Source organism: Sorex araneus, chromosome X (assembly GCF_027595985.1).
Source record: "Sorex araneus isolate mSorAra2 chromosome X, mSorAra2.pri, whole genome shotgun sequence".
NCBI lineage: Eukaryota > Metazoa > Chordata > Mammalia > Eulipotyphla > Soricidae > Sorex > Sorex araneus.
The window spans coordinates 199,788,560-199,813,347 of NC_073313.1; the positions used below are offsets into that span (position 1 = coordinate 199,788,560).

Sequence of the window (24,788 nt, forward strand, 5' to 3'; positions counted from 1 at the left end):
TCAAACCTGGGGCTGTGTGCAAGGCAAACGCCCTACCCATTAGATAGAAATTTCTTTAAAAATTATTATACAAGTAATTTAGTTTAAAATTGGTGTTTAAATCATCTATGATGTGTCCCATACATATCATTTAATAAATATTACTTAAAAGCCCAGCCAATTTACTTCAAGCCAATGCAGCTGAAAGTTTATTAATAATAATTGGTCTTCCTTAACTCCTTTAAAATCCTTTAATCTCTTTGATTATAATGAGAAGGAAAAGCAAGCCTGCAGTAGCTGAGCAGAAAAAAATATAGATAAACAACCAACTAGTCTACAAATACTCTGGAAGCAACTGTCAATTCTTATTGGTACAGTTCTGCACATATTCTAGTCTAGTAATATATCTACACTATATCTATACTGTATCAACTACTAGAAATAGTACTAGATGCTATAACATTTTACTATGTTTATCACTTTTGTTAACTTATGTCATATTTTGTTTTGTTTTGTTTTTTTGCTTTTTGGGTCACACCTGGCGGTGCACAGGGGTTACTCCTGGCTCTGCACTCAGGAATCACTCCCTGGCGGTGCTCAGGGGACCATATGGGATGCTGGGAATTGAACCCGGGTCGGCCGCGTGCAAGGCAAACGCCCTACCCGCTGTGCTATCGCTCCAGCCCCATATTTTGTAAACTTATCATCACAAATGAACCATACTATCCAAAAATGATGATCTTCATGTCCATAAACTTGGCAGAAAATAGCATTTACCAATAATCAAACATGACCATCCTCTATTTTACTCCTGACCTAACCAAACTAGCAATGTCTTTCGGAGCAATTGATAAAACATAGTATAAGCAGTTTAGAAAAAAAAGGTTATAGAACAGAAATGAATTTGATTATTCACCCTGACACTTTGTCAAATTGCTCAATTTCTTAATTTCCATAGTTTCTTCACTTGTTTTAGTGCATAAAATGTGAGTGTTGAACATAAGTACATGTAAGTTATTTGGAAAGATGTCTCACACCTGGAGAGAGTCAGCATAGTTTATGATCGGGATATTTTACCTTAAAATTTGAATACAAATTCAACCACGTATAACTAGAGTTTAATTCTAGAACAGGTGGTTAATATACCAAAGAGTTACACTATGATCACTGTCACTGTCGCTGTCATCCCGTTGCTCATCGATTTGCTCAAGCAGGCACCAGTACCATCTCTGTTGTGAGACTTGTTACTGTTTTTGGCATAGCAAATACGCCACGGGTAGCTTGCCAGGCTCTGCCATGGGGGCGAGATACTCTCAGTAGCTAGCAGGGCTCTCGAAGAGGGGCGGAGGAATCAAACCCAGGTCGGCCATGTGAAAGGCAAACGCCCTACCCGTTATGCTATTGCTCCATCCTACACTTTGATATTTGAAGTAATATCAAAATGATCTGAATGTTTTCCTTTAGTTTTCAAATCTCAGTGACTAAGTCATCTATCCAATTTTTACTACAAATCTAGAAGTTTCTTTTATCTATAAACTATTATAGCTATAAACTATTATAGCTGTAATAGTTTTGATATGCAAATTCATATTTGCATGGCCTATTTCTTTTTTTTTAATTTTTTAAATTTTATTGAATCACCGTGAAATAATTACAAGCTTTCATGATTGAGTTACAATCTCACAATGATCAAACACCCATCCCTCCACCAGTGCACATTCCCCACCACCAATATCCTGGATATACCCCCCTTTTCCCACCCTCCCACTGCCTCTAAGGCAAACAATATTCCCCATACTCTCTCTCTACTTTTTGGCATTATAACTTGCAACACAGACACTGAGAGGTCATCATGTTTGGTCCATTATCAACTTTCGGCATGCATCTCCCATCCCAACTGGTTCCTCCAGCCATCATTTTCCTAGTGATCCCGTCTCTATTCCATCTGCCTTCTCCACTCTGCTCATGAAGCAGGCTTCCAGCTATGGGCCAATCCCCCTGGCATGGCCTATGTCTTAATTCGTATCTCTGGAGACTCAGAGCTTGCTGCTTTTGAGATAGCCCATTATTTTATGCAATTGTGTTACTTTGTTGGAAAGCTCTTCTTTACTTTGATTGATGATTGCCTTCTAATAAGACTTTCTAAGTCTAATTCTTCTCTCTAAGCAAATTGAATAAATCTTGTTCCTATACTCTAAATTCTGTGTTTGAAATCAGTGTTTTTGGACAAGGAAATATTTGACATAAGTTTTGTAGACTCCATATATTTCTGCTAAACACAGCTAACCATTCGGTCTTTTCACTAATCTGCCAAGGAAGTATCATCCTTTTTACTTTTCTTGGACATAAGGCTGCTTATTATTGTTCACCTCAAAATACGGTATTTGATCTGTGCATGGTTATCTAGATATGGTCCATACATTTTATAAAAATGTTATAGTAGTGAATGCTTTGTTTATGTGTATACATACATTAATATATTGGTAACCATTTGAAACTTGATAAATTTATTCATATTAAACTGATAGTAAGTAAACAAATGCACAAAACTTAGGGAACCAAGTCTGCTTCTTCTTTTTAATCAGAACTTAATTAAATGTCCTGTGCAAGAATCTCTCAGCAATCAATAAAGTTTTATTTTATTTTTTTTAAGTAAGCCTGATCTTATCGTCTGCAATTGTGATAAACTTGTCTTTTAGCTACTTATCAAAGAGAGGATTTTAAAACTACATTTAACAGGACAGCCCCGAGTTCATGATATCCTTCAAAGAAACTCTTCAAAAGAAAATAGGAGGGAATTTCCCTTTCCCAGCTCTAGATGACCTCTGTCAAAATTCTTTGTCAAGTGACCCACTGCTGGCTGCTGATAATATTTGCATGTGCCACAAGTGTACTGTTTGTATGAGGTGTTTTTCAATTGTTCAACTAACTAGAAATTTATATCTGAGCATGGAAACATATTCATCAATCAATTTAGATTCTGTCTTTCATGTGCAGAACATAGGAAATTGTGAAGGCCAAAGAGATAGTCAGGGGTTAAGACACTTGCGTTGCATGCCTCTGACCTCAGTCTTAATCCCTGCCAATTTTATGGTTGCTGCTAGGAGTAAACCCTCAACACCATGGGTGTGGCCCCCAACAAATCAGTACTTTTTCACAAGAAGGGCGGGAGCAGAGGGGGGAGGGGGGAAAGAAAGGTAATTCTCCCATTTTGTGTTTTTTGTTTTTTTCGGGGGAGGGAGGGACACACCTGGCAATACTCTGGGGTTATTCCTGGCTCTGCACTCAGGAATTACTCCTGGCAGTGCTCAGTGGTCGTATAGGATGCCAGGAATCAAATCCATGTTGGCTATGTGCAGAGTAACTATCCACCCACTATACTATCTTTTATCCCTCTTCCAGTTTTTGTTAACACAACTTTACCTCACACAGGATTTAGTATGTATTGGGGATTACGTACTTGAATTCCTTTGAAATTCAGATCTGTTAGACAGATACTTCTGTTAGCAAATAAGAATTAACAAAATATGATACAAAGTATGACAGCAATAACCTAAGTTATAATCTTATAGAGGAAATCAAAAGAAAATGAGGGCAATGTATATGAATAAATGCCAATGAAGGAAATTAATTACATATATCAAGAAATACCCAATGAAGGGGGAAATTCATTCTTATAAGAATGCAAATTTTTGAAATTGGATATCAGAAACTTGTGATATATTTTAATATACACTTGTTCCTTTGTTATTTCTACTCAAAAGGAAAGACTTCTGTTTGTTTTTTTAAATATGTTTACAATTGTCTGTCTCATTTGGCATTTTGGGTCTCTAAATACCAAAATTTTTCCTATAAAGATGAAAAACTGATACTTAATGTCATCAGAATATCTTAACTCTGTAAAGACTGAACTATTGTTAAAATAAAGATGACAATATTTTCAAATAATGAACCCTCCGAACTAATAAATTTTAAGATTAAAAAAACTGACTTCTCCTTTTAGAACTTTCTTAATAAGACCTTCGTGGGTTTTTTGCATGTATTCCTATTCTCCCACATAGAATAATATTTTGTGTTCATATTCAGAGAAAACATTTTTCTACATTTTTTTAATAAAGAAAACATAATGTATGGTGGTATAACCTAAGAGGGGAAGTGCTGAGTCTGAGTTTACTGATGGATGAAATTAATTTGGAAAAACATATAAATAGAAGCTGCATAGTTATAAGTCTGTGAGACAGAGTTGTCCATATGAGCTATTATGCAGAAGGTATTGCTGTGGGCGCTGGTTCCCATGGACTCCTTTGAGGCCGCATTTATTGTTTCAGTTTCCTGTTGGCAAAGGCTTGCCCCCGCTCCTCTGCTTCTTGTCTGGCTGAGGTCTCGCTGGCCTGACTGATTACTTCATATCAAGCCCTTATTCTTAGAATGTTCTGCAGGGCAACCGTGTTTGTAATCCCAATAGCACCACAACTTTATTTCCTAGTACATGATTTTGCTGGAGCCCATAAGATGGGGCTGTTATTTCAAGGACAACTTGTTTGCTGATTGAGGTGGTAATGGCTTCCACTAAGATGTTATCCCTTCTGAACAAGGACACATTTATTTCAGCAGCAGAGCTGCCCATCAAAACAGGGTCTAAAGATAGCTGTCTCTGATAGAAACCTATAACCTTGAATCTTTTCCACATTACACAGGCTAAAAGCTCTGACGCTAGCTTCTAGCATTAGGAGGTTAAGAGTTCCAATTAACAGTCTTCCTTTAGTGGCACTTTTAAAAGCCTTTTGTTTTCATGGCTTTCTTTCCTCTCCTGTTTTTTTCTTCAAAGGCAAAAACTAAAAGGAAGGGATTTGAGTCACAAACATGTATTGATTATGGAGACATGCTGTTACATAATGATTTCATTCTTATCAAGTATAAAAGTAAGTAAGCATTAAAGAGCCAGCCCATGCTAGGTTTCTTACTTCCTGCTTTGTGTTTTCAGATGACTAAGAATGGCACCGTGGAATCTGAAGAAGCTAGCACTCTCACTGTGGATGACATTTCTGATGATGATATTGATTTAGACAACACCGAGGTAGATGAGTACTTCTTTCTGCAACCCCTGCCAACAAAAAAACGAAGAGCACTGCTGCGGGCCTCTGGCGTGAAAAAGATTGATGTGGAAGAGAAGCATGAGCTTCGAGCCATTCGCTTGTCGAGGGAGGACTGTGGATGCGACTGCCGCGTGTTCTGTGATCCAGAAACGTGTACCTGCAGTCTGGCAGGCATTAAGTGTCAGGTAAGGATTTGCCTTTCAGGTAATCTAATAGTGTACATTATCCACCACCCCATGCAGAGGCAATTGTTACTTTTAATGGCATTTCCTACTGCACAAGGAACATGTGGGGCTGAGGCTAGACATGATTCTGTCGAAAGACTAATTCAAGTCATTTATAGCATGCATGCTCTGCTTAAAGAACTAAGAGGCAATGTGAAAGTTAACCCAGGCTGCAGTAGAGAGGATTGGAGTAATTTTCTCTCAATTTTGGTTATTTTATTAACTAACTTTGGCTTTTTATAAGGAATTAGGGAAATCGTGACATCCCTTACATCCGACTGTGTATTTTCTGTTTCTATTCTTGAGGTATACAATGATGGTTGTTAGAGGTGATAAGGGACTAATGCGGGGGGAGGGGAGTCAGTCACCAGATTAAGATTTTAAAAAATCAAGTTCTACTCTGGACTCTGATTTTTAGCAGCTATGTAAAACTGGTTAGTCAGAAAGGAAAGGCCAGATATAATGAGAGGTTGGAAAACTGCAGGTCAACCTGACCTAGCATCTGCTTTTGCACATGTTTTATTGAAGCACTGCTATATTTTGTTGTTGGTTTTCATGTTGTAGATGGATGCTTTCATTCTTCTCCAGCAGAATCGATAGTTGTCACAGAGACAAAACATCAGATATTTATTGTCTGCCTTTAAAAATATATTTTTTGTCAACTCCTGAACTAGATAATTCTCTAGTATAAAACCATCACAGTGCTTTCTGATTAATTAATATTATTTTACTAGAAAATGGCCTCTTCTGTAAGGACTACAATTCAGGTAGGCAAAAAGTGAGGACAGTTATCAGTTAAAGAGTTGCTTGAAGTGAGTTCATATAAAAAGATACATGAGTAAGAAAACAGCTATAGATTCTGGCTCTTGCAAAGGATTGTTGAAATCAGAATCAAGAGTTATAAAGGGGCCTTCTCCACTAGAGCACAGGAAATTCCATTCAATTGAGCAGAGTGATTTTTTTTGGTCCATGTTCTGGTCTATATACAGGTTATTTTGTTGGAGTTTGAGGAAATTAGCAGCTATCTTGAGTACTTTAGGATTTTCCAGAATTCCACTTAACCATCAGAGCCATTATTTCATTCCAACAATACGTGCTGGACCCAATCTTTCTAAAAAAAGCAGTTACTTAAGTAATTCTAAGATATTGGTTTATTGAACAGTTTCTTTCTTAAAGATGTTTGTGATCCAATGGAATGGGGAAGAGAAGATGGGAACCAGGACCTAAGCACACAGGTCCCATTAGGCATGAAAGAGCATGCCACTTGCAGTGGGGCAAAAATACCATGTGCCAGGTAGCAGGGATCCAAAACAATGAGAAAGTTAGCTAGGAAGAGTGGATGATCAGACAGCATGATACTATATGGTATGAATCTGGACACCTCCAACAGAGAAGTTGATTTTGTAATAAACAAGAGAAGAGGGGCGTGACTAGTATGGAGATGATCATGTAATTTAGAGTTAAAAAAAAAAAAAGAGGTTGGGATGAAGGCAGTGAATCGCCATGTTGACCATGTTATCTGGCATGCCGCAGAAGGGAAAAGTACTTGGGGATAGGATATAAGCACTGCAGAAATGGAAGTAAAATTACTGAGATGGAAGAAAAGAGAGAAAAAAGATCAAACGAAAATTTTTCAAAACTGCATGAAGGTTAATGAACTACAAATATACACCTAGAACCATGCATTTGTATTGAATATAGGTTTTAAGACTAGGTGAAAGCTTACATTTTAAAGCTTTACTTCTAGGGCTGGAGACATAGTAAAGCAGTTAAGGTGCTTGCTTTGCATGCTCAACCCAGGTTCCATCTCTGGCATTCCATGTGGTCCCTCGAGCACTGCTAGGAGTAATTCCTGAATGCAGAGCCAGGAGTTACCCCTGAGCATTGCCAGGTGTGGTCAAAGAAACAAAAAAAACAAACTAAAGCTTCACTTCCCTTTTTTGTTTCTTTCTACAACTGGATTCTCATTTATTCCAGCAAAAATAGAATGAAGTCATCTTAGAGTCAAAGGGGTTGCCAAGCAGGATGGAATGTATATTTAGTTTGTCAGAGTTCCATGAGGCTAATCTATGTTCTTCTTTCCAAGGTGGATCGAATGTCTTTCCCATGTGGCTGCACGAAAGAAGGATGCAGTAACACAGCAGGTAGAATTGAATTTAATCCCATCCGTGTCCGGACTCACTTTTTGCACACCATAATGAAACTTGAACTGGAGAAAAACCGAGAGCAGCAAATCCCCACGCTGAATGGCTGCCATGGGGAGCTCAGTGCTCACAGTAGTTCCATGGGCCCAGTAGCTCACTCGGTAGAATATTCCATCACAGACAATTTTGAGATTGAAACGGAACCCCAGGCTGCAGTGCTGCACCTGCAGTCCGCTGAGGAATTAGATTGCCCGGGAGAGGAGGAGGAGGAAGAGGAAGAGGAGGAGGAAGAAGATGGGAGCAGCTTCTGCAGTGGAGTCACCGATTCTAGCACACAAAGCTTGGCACCAAGTGAGTCAGATGAGGAGGAGGAGGAGGAAGAGGAAGAAGAGGAGGAGGATGAAGATGATGAAAAAGGGGACAGCTTCGTGGAAGGCTTGGGTACTCATGCTGAAGTTGTTCCTCTTCCCTCTGTCCTCTGTTATTCTGATGGCACTGCCATTCATGAAAGTCACCCGAAAAATGCTTCTTTTTATGCCAATTCTTCAACTCTGTATTACCAAATAGACAGCCACCTTCCAGGAACACCGAGCCAGATCTCGGAGAACTACTCTGAAAGAGAAACGATCAAAAATGGTACCCTCTCGTTGGTGCCTTACACCATGACCCCAGAACAGTTTGTGGACTACGCCCGACAAGCAGAAGAGGCTTATGGCACCTCCCACTACCCAGCTGCCAATCCCTCTGTTATCGTTTGCTGTTCCTCTGCAGAGAATGACAGTGGGATGCCCTGCAACAGTTTATATCCCGAACACAGGTCCAGCCATCCCCAAGTGGAATTTCACTCCTACTTGAAAGGCCCCTCTCCTGAAGGATTCGTGTCTACTTTGAATGGTGACAGCCACATTTCAGAGCACCCTGCTGAAAATCCCCTGAGCCTTGCAGAAAAGAGCAGATTGCACGAGGAGTGCATCAAATCACCTGTGGTTGAGACTGTCCCAGTGTAGTAGCTTCAGTTATTTTAGGACCAACTGACTCTTTTCTTGTGTAAAGCACTGTATCTCGTTGGATTTCTGGGCTCATCCTTGTTTAAACCGAGGACCAAAAAAACTTTGACTGTGGTAAATCTTCCAGACTGTATTCTGCTCTCCTCCATTCTAGCTCTATGACTGTGGCGTTGCACAAATACAGTCTTTATGAGGATTTTAAAATATTTCAGACAGTTTTGATAGAAAATGCTAATTTAAAAAAAAGCATATCTCACAGTTGCCTACCTGTCAAACTGTGCGAAACCTGCCAAGCTATGTAGATCAGACCTCCAAGTTTTGGATTATCGGGCCTGTGCAAGATAGTTAACCAAGAGTGGGAAATAATAAGATTTAGAGTCCTAATTTTCGATATATCTGAAGATGATGGTGACTTTTTAATGTCAAAGTAATTATTGTAAGAAAAAAAGATTTAATAGTTCCATGTGTATTTTATTTATGGTAGTTAGAAGCTATGTTTTGATGAAAATGAACAGCAGCATGTTCTTTTAAGCTGAAGATGCATAGTTAGTACCACCGAGCATGCCACATGGATTGCACCTGGAATCCATTCACATTTTTATGATCATGACTGATCAGATTTGCAAATACTTTCTTAAGGGTGAAATAGGCCTATTTTTGCTATTTTGGACAAATAAATGAGTCTCTATGTGCAGGTCCTTAAACAGTTTTCTCTAAAGTTAAGAGTTAGGACAATCCTGCAGTGAGGGTCTAGTTCATTACCCTCCCTCAATTGACTCCAGAGATGGAGGCAGACGGAATTGCCTTTCTTTTTTAAACAGCATCATCCTGGTTCTTAGCTTGGACAGCACCTTTAAACTCTACTCCCCTCTGTCAAAATGCACTTTAGTGCCCCTTCATGGTACCTGGTGAGGGGTGGGGACTGAGAACTCTTTGAGATGAAAAAATTTTCAAAAAAAAAAAGGTTTTTTAATCAGTATCTATTATAAGGTTCTTATAATTAACATAAAGGAATCATCCGGTGATACTTTATGAAGGAAAAATGACCTATTTTCTTTCGCCACTCTGAAGACCTAACTCAATAGAAACAGAGGAGGCTGAGGAAACATGGAAGGAACACCTCAGCAACCAGCCTTTTCTACAGCGTGATCAATCTATCTCTGCAAAATGAGTGAGAATGAGATTTCCATTTAGTGACTAGCTGATTGAAGCGAGGCCTCTACCCAGATACTCTACTAGGCCTTACTTTTCTGAAGCATTTTGATTTCACTTGTACGGACAATTAGCCAAACAGTCCAGAATGCATTGAATACTTTCTAATTACCTCATGTGCCCTTATTAAAAGGGACAGATAGAAACAAACCCTGCACTCCCCACCTTTAGGTTATCTGCACTTGATTCATGGGAGGACTTCTAAAATTCTGTTTTCTTGTAAATTACTTTAGGTAACTAAATAGGGTTCTGCCTTTTTTTTTAATGCAATATGACAATGCTAAATCCATTTTACATTTTTAACCTTCTGTTGGTATATCATTTTATATTTTATGCCTCTTTGAAATATGGACATGCCTTGCTATTCAGTGACTGCATTGCTACTTTCTTTTTAGGTCTTTTGAGATCTGGATGTTTAGAAATGTAGATTTGAAAATACACTGTAGGTCTCAATTCCTTTTTTAAAAATCCTTATTTAGTTAAATTTACAAATGTTTGGTCTAAGGAAAGTCCTCCAATAGAAAAGTTTCTACTAACACTTGATTTGGGGAAAATATGTTTACTTGGCAGCTCTTTCACTGTGCAGTTGGTTCCTGCCTGCAATCAGCCCCCAGCTCCGGGGCAAATTTAGGACCATATTGACATTAAAGAAACTTTGGGTTTGTCCTTAGGGTTATAGCAGTATTGAGGTCATGGAAGTTCCTTTTGAAGAAATCTTTTGTGGTTATCAGACTGGGGTTTACTCAAATCTTGGTAACATATCCCTGGGCATCTATGAAGGTGCAGGTTTCAGTTCTTGACCTCCCAAATATTTTCTAGTACTGATGTGATCTAAAGAGCCCAAAGAGAAAATGACAAGTTTTCTGTCCCTTCATTGAAATAAATGAAGAAGCGGGTGTGCTGTATTTTCTGGTCCATTATAAGCCCTTCAAGTTTCTCTGTGTGAAGCACTCAGGGCTTATTCTTGGAACAGAGAGTGTGAAAAAGTGGATACCATGAGTCTGACTGCAGCAACATTAAAAGAGTGATAGTTCAGTTTAGAAAGGATGGATAGTTATAAATTCAGCTTTATTTTCACAAGAAGGTTTGATGCTTATATATTTATGTTGAGCTGGATCTCTGTTTTATTGTTTACATCCAAAAGGATGCTTTACCTAGAAATAGGCAAACAAAACAAAATCAAACAAACAAAAAAAGTCTTTTGTTCTCTGTCCAGTTGGGACTGAAAATCACTGCTATGCAGAATAAATCTTCCAACCATGACAGCTCCATTCTGAACTTTCATATATCTAACCTAACTCCTAATCATGTCCCACAAAATTAGTACACAGAATACCTATCAAAACATCCCCCCTCTCAGACATACACGAAATACAGTGCACACTAGAGAATGGCAGGTGATAGGCAATGATCAGTATTAAGTACTACAACTTTTCCACCCAAGAATCTGGTTGGATTTTATAATCCAAAACTGTGACTAGAAAAATGAAAAAAAAATTAAACTACAATTTGAAAATATTTGGGCAGAGTTACAAATAATGCTAATGGTGGAATTACTTTATTGTTACTTCCTTTCACAGAAGAGCTGAGAAAGCACAGTGTTCCATCGATTTTTATTTTCCATTAATAACCCTACTATTCAACAGAAATTGCCCACATGCCAGGAAAGCACTATAGTTTTTCTAAGCTTTTTAAAATGGAGATCAAGCTGGATGCAGCCAATTGGGATACTTAAGATCTCTATAGCAAGACACAATAACCTGACCTGCAGCTGTTGTGTTGCTCCCATAGTATATCTGACCAAATTAGTCCTTTTTGATATAGCTTTTTAGTCATTTACTGTCAATGGCAAAGCCTCCCCCTCTGCTCCCTGTTGTCTCAGCACCACCCTGCACCTTTCACTGGAATTTAATTCCCAGTGATAATCCCAGCCAAATTGATTTGCAAGTCAAGTGATGAGAGCAGCTTGCATCTTCTTTGTCATTCCAGATCTCCTCTGAGAAAAAGAAGTCAATGAAAGAGGTTTACTTAAGTTGGTTCTTCCATCTCTTGATCATTGATTATTAAGACATAAATGAAATCTGGTGGTCCCATGTCTTTGAGTTAATTAAATATTGTAGTTATTTTTTGAACATCATTCTTTTTTTTTTGTGATGAAGCTATATTTTCCCAGTATGCCAGACACATGGAAAACATAAAAGTAATAATTATTAGTGATAAAATCTTTATAATATTCTCTGCCCAGCAATTCTTACCTTAAAAAAATTAATTACAGGGGCTGGAGCAATAGCACAGTGCGTAGGGCGTTTGCCTTGCACTCAGCCAACGTGGGTTCAATTCCCAGCATCCCATATGGTTCCCCGAGAACTGCCAGGAGTAATTCCTGAGTGTACAGCCAGGAGTAACCCCTGTGCATCTCTGGGTGTGAGCCAAAAAGCAAATAAGTAAATAAATAAGTTACAAGAAACTCTTCCATAAATAAATCAAGATGCAGGGAAGATTACATTAAGTGATTATGACCTTTGAATTTTTATACTGTGGTCTAACAAATGACTTCTAGGCAAAATTTTTATTTGGTTATCCCTAAACAGTGAAATATATCATGGTTTATTTTTTATAAATTGGTGTCTCTGATCCTTTATCTTTCTGATATTATAATCCATTGGTCTTGACAGAATTTTTTGTTTCCAATTTTTTCAATATAGATATTTACCTAGTATGTTAAAGGAAGTGCCCTGGGTTATATAAAGAAGGGAGGTTGGGCACTGCAAATTCCTAGTGAAGGTGATGATGATGAAAAGTGGTGTGGATTATTCAGCCAGACATCTGGTTGTGAGTTTGTAAAGTGGTATTAGAAAAAGTGACACTAATTCTTGTCTAATAATAGAAAAGCTGCCACTAGAAGGACTTCCTTTTCCTAAATTAATGGAACTCATAAGAACCTCCTTCCTCTCCTTATATCTAAATTCATCAATTTAATCTAGACTGGGTTAGAATGATCAAATGAGAAATGGAGACTCTTACTAATTGCTTCCTCCGTATTAAATGTATAAAAACAATGCTAAACTTATATCAGGGCCAGAGCGTTGGAACAGCAGATAGGGCACTTGTCTTTCAAGAAGCTGAACTAGATTCTATTCCCTGTACCCTATATGAACCTCTGAGCCTTGCCAGATGTAATTCCTGAGTGCAGAGCTAGGAGTAAACCCTGAGCACCACTGAGTATGACCCCAAAAAACAAAAACTAAAATTAAAATTATATCAGTAAATCACTACCAGATAATATCAACAGTGGGTTCGACTCATATATAACCCAGGGAATATGTCAGGAATCCTCTCAAACAACAATGTGGAATATGATCTTTCTGGCTTCTATTTATAAATAGGGTATCAAGATAGAAGAATCTTCATTTTAGGTTCCAAGTGTACAGTCTTCCTTGCAGCAGGTGGAAAATAGGACCTCCTGCTCTCTCTCTTTCAACTAGAGTTACAAACCATGGAATTAGCAGGTGAAATCCTCAGTCATCCAGAGGCTGCCATTTTAGAGGATGTCAAAAAGACTTTCTGTTTATCTTACTTTGACATAATCTTCTCATTTAAATGGATCTGTTCCTGATAAATCTCACCAAGCATTCCGTGTGACTATTATGATGAGTGTATAAAATGCCAGCTATGAAGAGGAAGCACTTGTGCTTTTAAAAGCAAGACTTGACTCTTTTTACAATTAGAATAATCTGTTGAACTATCTTTAACAGAATCAACACCACACATTGAATGTCTTAATCATTTCTAGTTTAACACAAATTCGCAACTCTCGATACGTTACTCCAAGATCTGTTAGCTTGTGCTCAAGTAACTTAGATGTCTAAGGTGAATACCAACCAGTTTTACATAGACACTGTATCAGATGCTTTCTGTAGCACTGAAAGATTTAACTGAATTGACTGAATATTGAGATTTCAGAAATTCAATGGGATTTTAGAAGAATCAGAGAGGACTGAGGATGAAAATCTTAAAAAGTGATGTGGTTTCTAAGAGCCAGAAAATTTTAGCAGACCTGGAAACTAGAATTGTGCTATTTTATAAAAACTAAGTTCAGAAACTGACCACCTGAATTCTGAAAGGACTGTTAGACTGTGAAGACTTTTTTTTTTTTTGGTTTTTGGGTCACACCCGGCGATGCACAGGGGTTACTCCTGGCTCATGCACTCAGGAATTACTCTTGGCGGTGCTTGAGGGACCATACGGGATGCTGGGATTCGAACCCGGGTTGGCCGCGTGCAAGGCAAACGCCCTACCCGCTGTGCTATCGCTCCAGCCCCAACTGCGGAGACTCTTATGGATCAGTTGGTATTCACATTTGCTCACCACCCCACACATCAATCTCATTTTACTGTTTAAAAATCATTTGAAGCTCTAAAAAATAAAAGTAGCTATAATGTGTTACAAAGTATTTTTAAGATTTAATAACATTTTATGCTAAAATGATTGATTATTGTCAAAAGTAGCAAACATGGAAATTAAAAAATTGCTTAATAGTTTACCCACAAATATTTATATTTAGACTGATCTTTAAACCAATCATTTCTAATTTTTATTTCAACTCCTTTCAGAGATATGTTTAAGAGACTTATTTCCTAACCAATGCAGGTATTTTGTTTGTTTTGTTTTTCATATCAAAAATTTGAACTCAAAATATAGCTGTGAATTGGATTTTGCTGGAAATCAGGCTGACCATAATCAAACTACATTCTGTCTGGGTAGAAAATATCTACATATCCTGACAGTGGCCATTGACAGATACTAGAAATCTACATATGTATGTAGATTCAAAGTCTAAACCAACTCAATTTTATATGCAATTTTTAATCTAACAGACCTAGAATAGTCTGCAATTTCACTGCACGCAAATACTTGTTACATTTCTGAGAAATGAAGTAACTTTAAAGATTTAAGTCACATGATTGAGTACTTTCACTTGTGACAGATATAGCACACAATAAATCGATTTTTATTTAATATTTTATAGATGTTTCTAATTTAAGAAAAGTCAGCTCTAGTGTTTCATTTCATCTCATGAAAGTTTATAACATAAATAAAGCTTCAAAGGAATATAATAGAATTCACTTGGAGAATATTTATATCCAACATGCTAATGACGTTATTCTTTCCTTTTCAAGATTCATTACCGTGGCAAGAGTCAAGTCACTTCACTAACTCACTATAGTGACATATGTGAGACCATTTAAATATTAAGATAATGTATATTGATTAGAAGAACTTAGAAGAGTATAAATTTATGGTCAAAATTAGCCTTGCCTTTGTCTAAATGAATTTCTGTGACCCAATTGAATGGTTTTAGTTGTAATTTTGAAATAGATAATTTTGTTGGGTATTTCTTTTCTTTTCTTTTTGAGGGAGGGAGCAGGACAGAGATACCCAGTGTTACTCAGGAGCCCTTTTGGGCTCTGATCCAAAGTGACCAGAGATCATATGCAGTGCTGGGGATCAAAACCATAGTCAGCACCAGATAAAACAAGCACCTTACCTCCTATACTATATCTCTGATTCTCTTTTTTTCTTTTTCTTTTGACTCCTTCCCACTATTTGCATCTGATGTGGTTGTATTTTATTAGTTTGAAGGGAACTTGGTTTAGAAAAAAGGATCTTCTTAAAATGTACCCATGAGTTTCTATCATCAAATATCAGTATAAAGTGTAACTGCTATGCTGGGTAAGACCAAAAATCTCCCAGTGAGTGTATGGTCTCATTATCAGGTCTTGCTTTTTTCCTTATATAAGAAATCTACTAAAAATGGAATGGAATTTTCTAATGTTGTAGCTTAATTTATCCAATTTTGTTTTACCTCCTTTTTATGTTAGCCACCAAGTTTTTCTCCTTCATAATGAAGAAAGCTACCCATCTTTACAACTACAACTTTGTTGTTTTGAAATTATACTTAAATATAAAAAAGGAAGAAATTAAACAAAATTTAAATATGTCTTCCTCTAAAATGGAAAAAGCCTAAATACTTAACCTTAGTAAATAAGTACCTAAGATTAGTTTTGTCTTGTTTTTTTTTTTTAAATTTAGCATTGATTCTTAGATGGTTTAATGAAAGGAGACCTGAACTTGATAAATTTGAAATCTCAATAATTGGCCATCAGTCATTTTCTTTGTACTACAGTCAAGTAAGGTCAGCTTCAAAAGTTACTGTCTGAATGTCAATTTATTAAAAACTAATTATGCCAAATGGGTATCTCAGAACACTACTTTTTCCCAGAGATACAATGTCCAACTGTATATGAGTAAAGGAAAGTTTAAGATTATTCAATATTCTTCTAATGTTGTGGTCCTGAGACTGTAAGAGATCTCCAGAGATCATCTGCCTCATCCATCTACCTCTCAAGAAGACGGTCATGCAGACATGCCCAACAGAATAGAGACCCACTTATTCATAACACCACTTCTAAGAAAAGTGATTTCATGGCAACACAAATCTAGTTCTCTTAGGTTTTCCTCACAATAAAAAAATTTCTTGGCCTGCTTTTGTGGGCCAGGCATCCTGGAAACAACTGGGTGATTTGGTCCATTGTATTGAGAAACTCGGTGGAAAGTTTCTCAAAGTTATATTCACAAGTCTCCTAAGAAATCAGATTTTTAAACAAAGATATAGACAACAGTCAATCACATGGCTTACTTCTGACAAATATGGCTCTTTCTAAATTTTTATTTACTAATGATTCCTGTGAGACCAGGAGGTAATGTCAGGAAAAGTAACTGTGTCTGATCCCTTATGACAAACATCAGAAATCAGATCAAGTAACTATTCCATTTTCTAAGAAATTTCTATTATAAAAAGTGAGCATAGTTTGCCTTCTTGCTTTGAAATACCTTTTCACTAATCTGTTTTGACCCTCCAATGACAAATGAAGGTCTCAAGTTTATCTATTCCTTCTAGGGCAAATACTTGTGGTTGTGGAGAGTCTGATGTGGAATAAAATGACTGGGGAATGACTCAGTCACCAATTGATGTCAGCCTTTGTCCCCATGGCCGCTTCTCAGGGAAGCGCTGATGCCTTCTCAGGGATCAGTAAATGACTTTGAAATTTGTCATCTTGACAAAACCGGAAAAGGAAGCGAAGAGTTGGGAAAGGTGGTTTCTTTCTGATCAGATCCCATGACCAAGCACCCCTACAGCTTTCAGAGTGATTTCTGTTTACTCAGAGTTGCTTGCAACTCAGACAGAACTAACCGGAAGATGAGGAGGAGCACCCCTGAAATTTCCTTTCCCCATGGGATTTTTTTCAATCTATATACAACTGCTTATCTCTCCAACATGGATCTCTTGTGAAATGACAGCCACACCACTGTGGTTGCTCTATACAAATAACTAGGGGACATAGCCCCTTTTGCTTTTTTTTTTTTAAGGAAGCTATAAAATGCTTATGTAAAGGGTATTGAACAATTCGGCCCATGTTTAATTGACTCTAGGCACCTCTATGGAAATATGTCTGAGGCGTAGTTTGTGAAACATGTTTCAAAAGTGTTTGATGTAAAATAAACGCTAGACATTTACAGTACAGAAATAGTTTTAAAAATTAAAAACCTGTAGGTTACAACTCTGTTTCTAAGAACCTCAGCATTTATTGTGTCTTAGTACAGTTGATCTGCTTTTATTTTAGTTTCTTGCATTTCTGGTGTAATAGCCTCTTAAGATAGAACTATTAATACATATGTACTGGTTAATGCCTGTTAATGCAGAAAATGGCACTTTGTAATTTCAATGTGTTTCCCTCAATGTCACAGGGTATATCAATTTGATAGGAAAAGGTCACATGATATCAGTCAAAAATGCATTGTTCCCATTTAAAACATATCTGTTGAATTGGTCACAAAGACAAATGTCATCTTTTGCAGTGTTTTGGGTTTTTTGTTTGTTTGTTTGTTTAAATCAGAATGTTAGATTTCACCTATGTCTCCACTTTCCAGCTGCCATAGAAATTTAGTACTTTTTGCAAATTCTGGTGAAATCTAGTGAGCTGAATGTAATGATTCATCAAATGATCCAAAGGACTTGGGTATTATCCTGTAGTCTATTTTAAACCATTCAGAGATTGCGAATGGTCTTTATACAAGGGTAGTCTTTTGAGAGCATTTGTTACTTTCTTTTGTTACTTGTCTTTTTTAAATTTTTATTTTTTGCTGGCAAAAAAAAGTTGGGAGGTAATTAAAAGAAGTTGGTGAGGAAACTCACTATGAATTTTTTTATACTGTGGCTTGTTTTGTCTTTTAATTAATGTTTGTTGTTAATTTTACTTGGTTTCAGCATTATTTTGATGTTTTTTTTTTTACTGTTATGTTCAGTCCAATCTCTTTGAAAGGTTGAAAGGGAAGAAAATAAAACTACAGTTCATACATACAATCACTTTACACTAAGACGTCATGTTGTATGTCAGTTTTTATATTGGTTTCTCTTGTGTATAAGTTATAACATCAAGAATGCCAAAGGGTATAAAATAAGCTACATAATATTCAATAGAACTTAACCTGGACTTTATGTTGTAATAATTTATTCATATTAGTTGTAGTCTACTGTATTTATACTTTCAGTATTTATTATGAATGACATGGAAATTTGTGTATTTATTGTGGCTTTTTATTGCAGTGTGTATATATATAAATGACAAATAAGCATTTTTAAGTCTTATCCTTAAGTTTCTTTTATTAGTGGCACTTGTATTATGCTGTACTTTTTATTAAATATTGTACAATATCTTGTCCATTTGTTTGCAGCAGAGTAAAACCGGTTTCTAAATTGTATATACTGTTGCGTTTGTATATCATTTCTGTGTAAATTCTTACAATCTGAGATGTCACAGCACACAAAAATCTGCCCTTCCTCTGTGTAACAGACTAGTTCTTGAAAAGTTGTGTGTGAAGCCAGTTCCTGTGAAATGGTTCATTGCAGTTTCATTTCAAACATTTGTTAACTTTGCTATCAATGATCCCTAAGTAGATATGCTTATAACATTTTTCTTCTTCAACTATTGAACCACTTCATCAAGTAATGATGTATAAACAAATATGAGGGCCAGAGAGAAATTCCCTATTCAAATGGAATTTTGGAGAATATTTTTACAAAGTCAAATTCTATCTCTTAGTAGTATCTCCTAGTTCACCTAGTTAGTAATTTTATTTTGCTTTGCTTTAATCATTTGGTTTTCAGAATAGATGAGTATACACTTAAACATATATACTATTTTATTGTGTTGATTTTTTTTAAGAGTTAATGAGTTTGTATTGGTTTATCGACCTCAAGGTAGTTTTGTGTATATGTGTGTGTATGTGTGTGTGTATGTTTATTTATTTATTTGTTTGTTTTTATTTAAATCACCATGAAAAAGTTACAAAGATTTCAGGTTTAAGTCTCAGTCATACAATGATCAATGATCAAACACCCATCCCTTCACCGGTGCATGTGTTCCACCACCAAGAACTCCAGTATACCTCCCATCCCACCCCTGCCCCCCGCCTGTGTGGCTGATGATTTTCACTTTACTCTCCCTTTACTTTGATTACATTCAATATTTCAACAGAAAACTCACTATTATTATTTGGAATTTTCCCCCAACAATCAGACCTGCTGAAAAGGCATCATTAGATAATTTGTTTTACATTGCTGAGAATGAGAATGAAGAGCATATGAGGTCTCAAGACCACAATTGCAGTCGCACGCTTTTGGATTTCTGATATTTTAGTAATTAAGTCCAGAGGAATTTCTGCCAGAGGTCGAGTCACTGCAAGCTCGTACCTCCAGTTAGTGGGTTCTAATCGCTGAAAGGAAAGGCCGAGAGAGAAAAACCTTTCCCCTCGCAGGGTGGCATGGGGCCATAGTTCAGTTCATAGTCTAGAGGCATTTCTGCAAGAAGCCACTGGATGCCAAAAGTAGTTAGTGGGCCTCCGGGAACATGGTCTTTTAGGAGCAGAGGAGCCATTTGCATGCAGCCGCTCAGGGTCTCGACTGGGCAGAAAGCACGTTATTATGTTGATTTAAAATTACCAAGTTTAGTTTCTTAACAGCAGAATGAAGAGAAAAGAAAATATATCCTTGAAAATTTTCTATTATATACAAAACTTGGTTCCCCACATCTGTCCATTGAATCTAGAGTTTTGAAAGTTAAATTATGTTATGTAACTATATGGTCATATTAAAACTTTGATCATGTAACTCATTTATTTAACAAACAAGAAAACTATAACTGTCTTGTGATTTTCCTCATAACCAGATAAAACCAAAACTTTATGGAATACCCCACATAATCTTTTAAATTGTGAATACCACAAACTCACCAGAGGTGGGATTTTTGTTTTGTTTGGGTTTTTTTCCTTGTTTTTTATAGGATCTCCACAGTATTGTTTAGGGACTCTGGGGGTGGTTTGGTCTCAGCACTCTGGACCTGAATGTTCAGTGCCCTGATCAGGCAGGCGTGGTGCAAGCCCCGGAGTTTTCTTCCAGCCTTTTGGTTCATGTAGTTTTTCTTGGCTTCTTCTCCTGTGACACAGATCAGCAACTGTTTACCTATTACTCTATTGCCTCAACCTGGGGTCAGCTCACACCTATTGTTTAGAACCCCATCCTGATAAAACTGTTCTAAGATTGACTCTTTTTTTGTTTAAATTGCCTTTCCAATGTCTCTTTTCTTTTAGGTTGCTCCCATCTTTTTTTTTTAAGGTCGCCTTTCAAATACCCTGAAAATTGCTGATGTGCCCTTGTATGAACACTGCAGCCATATATAAGAGCCCATTCAAGGCCCACCTTTCACTCATATCTGTATTTAATTTCCCAACAGGCCTTTCTGGGAGCAGAAATGTGATGCCTTATTCTTGGTGTCTTCTTCATCCAACTTAGTGATAAGAACATAGCAGGTGATTAAAATTTGGTTTTGAGGGGCCAGGGAGATAGTAGCGAGTGTAAGGCACTTGCCTCACACACAGTCAATCCCAGATTAATCCCTGGCACTGCCTACGGTCCCCTGAGCCCCACCAGAAGTGATCTCTGAGTGCAGAGTCAAGAGTAAGCCCCAAGCAGCACACTTGGTGTGGGGAGGGAGAGGAGGAGGAGGAGGTGGTTTCTGATATATGTGCAGTGCAACACCAGAGGGATATATTTTGAGTTCTAGTGAGGGAAGGATGACTTGAAAGGAGGGAAGAGATATCAGGCACAGGGAGAGGGAGGTTCAGCAGTCCATATTTCACATTCCTAATTATGGAACAGCTTGAGGGAAGGCTTCATCTCACTTAATCTACTTTAATGACTAATTGCTATTTGTTCAAAGAATAGTTGTTTTAACCAGAAATGTATCTCAGTGGTAGAGCTCTTCCTTTGTGTGTGTACAGTGCTACAAAAAACAAAACAAACAAAATATCCTAAAATTACTCTCAAAGCCTAGCACAGCAGGTAGGGGGTTTGCCTTGCAGGCAGCTAATCCGGGTTTGAGTCCTCTGCCTCTCTCAGAGAGCCCGACAAGCTACCGAGAGTATCTCCCCCACACGCCCACACAGCAGAGCGTGGCAAGCTACCTGTGGCATATTCTATATGCCAAAAACAGTAACAACAAGTCTCACAATGGAGACATTACTGGTGCCCGCTTGAGCAAATTGATGAGCAACAGGATGACAGTGACAGTGATACTCTCTAAGGAAACTAGCTAGAGTGAGGTGGACAATGCAAAGTAACCAGGGTCCTTCCGGACAAGCAAGCATAGTGGTCTATAGCATGATAAAGAAAAGATGAATTGTTCACAGGTCTGCTTAGGTGAGAAAGATTAAAGGTAATGACTATGCATTTAAACTAATGTAGGTGGTGCACAGGAAAGGACTTAATTAGCAAAACATCATTGGCATAACCCAAGTTGTTGGAAGGAAGGGGTGTTCATTTTGAATCTAGATTTGATGCTGATGTACTTAACAAGAAGTAAATGAAAGGAAATTTGTATGTAGAGCTTTGACAAATGTGCTATCAGATTGTGAAATTCTGAAAGAGAAGACTAAATCTTTACTAGCTTGATGTTACAGTTTGTCCCTTTCAGAAGTAAGTGTGGATATGACTTTAGTATGAACCAGCTTTTTGTTAGGGAAAAATACTTGTATAGGCTGGGAGGTGGAAACAAATCAAGAAGAGGAAGTCAATCTCTGATGCAGACCCAGCAAAGCATAAGCCAATTTGTCCCTAGTAGGTTGCCTAGAACTTGCATTATTCCTCTGAGCCTGGTGTGTTGAAAATGTTTAGGTCTTACCTCCCTGACAGTCAGTTGCTGGGAACCTTCCACCCAGGAATGGGGGGCTCTTAGGTAAACTGGCATTCTGGAGTAGAGCACAATTCCTTAAAGCTGGATGGTGTGTACTGAGAGCAGACTCAAGAGCTAAGGAAGTTGTTCCTTGTAGAGGAATCTTTGCACATATCTTTCTGGTCCTTCACATTCCTCCCTCAGATCCACTTCTCAATGTACGAGTCAGAGCAGGTTCTCTGACATTCTGGAGGGATTCTGATCTCTGGGATTCAGGCCTCTTTTTGTGAAAACCCAGAAAGCTTGATAAATAAATCACAGCATCAGTGACTTCACCTGCTCTTTGAAGCACAAGTAACACTCCACGTCCCTCAGCCCCCCCCCCCCCACACACACACCCATTCCCTCTTAATTCTACATTCTTCCAACTCCTGTCAGCACTTCCACCAGACTCAATAGCTTCCATGGGGGTATGACCCATATCCCAGAGTCATCTGAGTGGGTACCCCCTTTCCATCCTTTAAGCATAGCAACACAGCCCTTTCTTATTCAAGGTCGGCTGGCATCTCTTCTTCCTGCTTAAGTGTCCAGGCAGCAGCAGTAGCCAAGTTCCCTGATAAAAGTGCTGTCTTTGGGAACAAGAAACCTGAACCATTAATAGTCTACAATGCTAGGGGACAGGAAGCACAAAAGTTTCTATGGACTAATGGGTAATCTTAAGCATGGCTGGCACCATAAGAGGAACTAAAGAGGGTTCATGGATCCATTTGTTCTTCCTCTGGGAAATATAGTATTATATAAATGTTTTTGATCCAGTTTATGTACTAAATACTGGAGTTCAGTCCCCCCTTTCTTGCAGAATATCAACTCTAAACTCACACCAAATTTGGCAATAAAACTGCCCCTGCAGGAAGCAGTCAATGCTGTGTCAGGCCAGCGGCTTCTGATACCCTACAATGAGTAACAGAGCTCATGTTCATGAACCTTCTGTCCATCTTCCTTTACTACAAGTTCATCCCTCTCTTCAACATAATACTATGTGAATTCTGTTTGTGAAGCTCAAACATTTCTAAGTCCTGCAGTCAAAAAGGAAAATTCAGAATTACAAACTGAACACAAAAACAACCCCACCCACTGGTTCTTCTAGAAGGTCGAAGTAATCAATCTGCTAATAGTGTCTGCTTAGACTCCAGAATTACAGTCTCACACTAAAGGCTCAGCATCATTACTGACACTCTAGCTTCATCAGTCCTGGAAAGCAGAAGATAGTTCTCAGGTCCCAGGTATTGTCATCGTGTCCCCCCCACCCCCAGCATCATTCATTGTCCCTATTGCTAGAGTGCTGGGGTCTTGTTGACTAAGATTGACTCGTGTTAACTTGTGAAGTTATCCTGTCCCTCTTACACCCTCTTATGCCCAAACTGAAATGACGTACACCACCAGTATAAAAATGCATAGGCAATTTATATTACAAATATTTTTAAATGGATGAAATTATTTTAATGCATTTATTTGACCCTATGCATAAAAATATTAATTTAATATGCAATAAAGATAGAAATAATTATTGAGGAGCCATATGGTCCTCTGAACACCACCATGGGTCTCCCCTGAACACAGAGAGAAGAATAGCCCCTGCCACTACTAGCTGTCGCCCATCTCCCCCACAGCCAATCAGTGATCACTTTTTCCCCCTTTTCTAAGTCCTTGAAATTGAATGTGTACTTTACAGTCACAGCACTTTTCATTTGAGCTGGTCACACTTAGCTAGTGAATATCATATTAGATAGTGGAAGGCAGCATGGTGTTTAATGCTCCTCTGTGAAGATGGTCGGTGTCGATAGAGTGCTAAAATTTTCACACTTTATGCACTTCTACATGTCTCCACATGATCGTCCCCTAACCTCCCTTTCTCCACTTTGGTAATTTCTCTCCTAATTTTAAATCTCTGATGAATCAGCCAAGCCATTCACTTCTGCCCATGAACCCATAGATATAGTCATTTCTCCTCCCCCCACAGAGAATGACCGAGAGAACAAACCACAAATACACTGTCCATTTTATTGTTTTCTTGCTTTTATTCATTCATTTTTTACCTCTTCTATTTTTGCTGCTGCTGCTGTTGCTGTGATGACAGATGACCACAAATGTGGAATTCTAGCATTCTCATATTTGTCTTCAAAAGGGTGACACAGTAGGTTTTGGTGCTCACACAAGTTTAGATGAGGTACACTGGATAGTCCATGTTTTGTTTTGACACTAGGGATCAAAGTTGAGTCTTCATGCTACTGCTGAGCTATAGTGGTAGCTTCCATCCTCTAACCCCGTTTCTCTGCTAATTTTAAGGGTTTTCCCTAGCCACTCAAGGACACACCCTAAGTGAAACTATCTAACAGGTACCATACATTTAGAGTTTGCTGTAAGTCCATTTGCTAGACAAAATTTCATTATTTTCTTTCTGCATGTGCTGACAAAAGGAATTCTCCATATCGAGCGAGGATTGGATGCATATAAGGTGCTAATACCAGGAAGGCCAGGGCCATGGAAGACAGAGCTACCTGTTCACATAACTTCCTTGTGCTTGGTGTCTGTGTTTTACTTCTTTCTCACACTAAAGTGCTATTAATCCTACTTCATCTTTTGTGGTTAGTCAGATGCCTGATCATGACATATGGTTCTAGAGGAGGCATGGTCACTTGATGTACTTTAGTTAGCCTCTTTGTCTTGAGAAGCCCTCAGCAATAAATACTGGAGTTGTGTTGCAAAAGGCACAAATACACCTGCTACAAATGACAATGCCTTCACTCCAGGGTCTTCATTGATTCTATAACAACAT

General features: G+C 38.0%; 1 protein-coding gene across 4 annotated transcripts in view; it reads left to right on the plus strand.

Annotated features, from left to right (window-relative positions):
* Window positions 1-18,485, plus strand: part of CSRNP3 (cysteine and serine rich nuclear protein 3) — a 218,588-nt gene extending 200,103 nt beyond the window's left edge. For all 4 annotated transcript variants that reach the window (XM_055119997.1, XM_055119998.1, XM_004601121.2 and 1 more), the window contains 2 exons: window positions 4,964-5,260; window positions 7,386-18,485. In XM_055119997.1, coding sequence (XP_054975972.1) covers window positions 4,964-5,260; window positions 7,386-8,450 — 1,362 coding nt within the window. In that variant the 3' untranslated portion in view covers window positions 8,451-18,485. The remainder of the gene's footprint in view (window positions 1-4,963; window positions 5,261-7,385) is intronic.
* The last annotated feature ends 6,303 nt before the right edge of the window (window positions 18,486-24,788 follow it).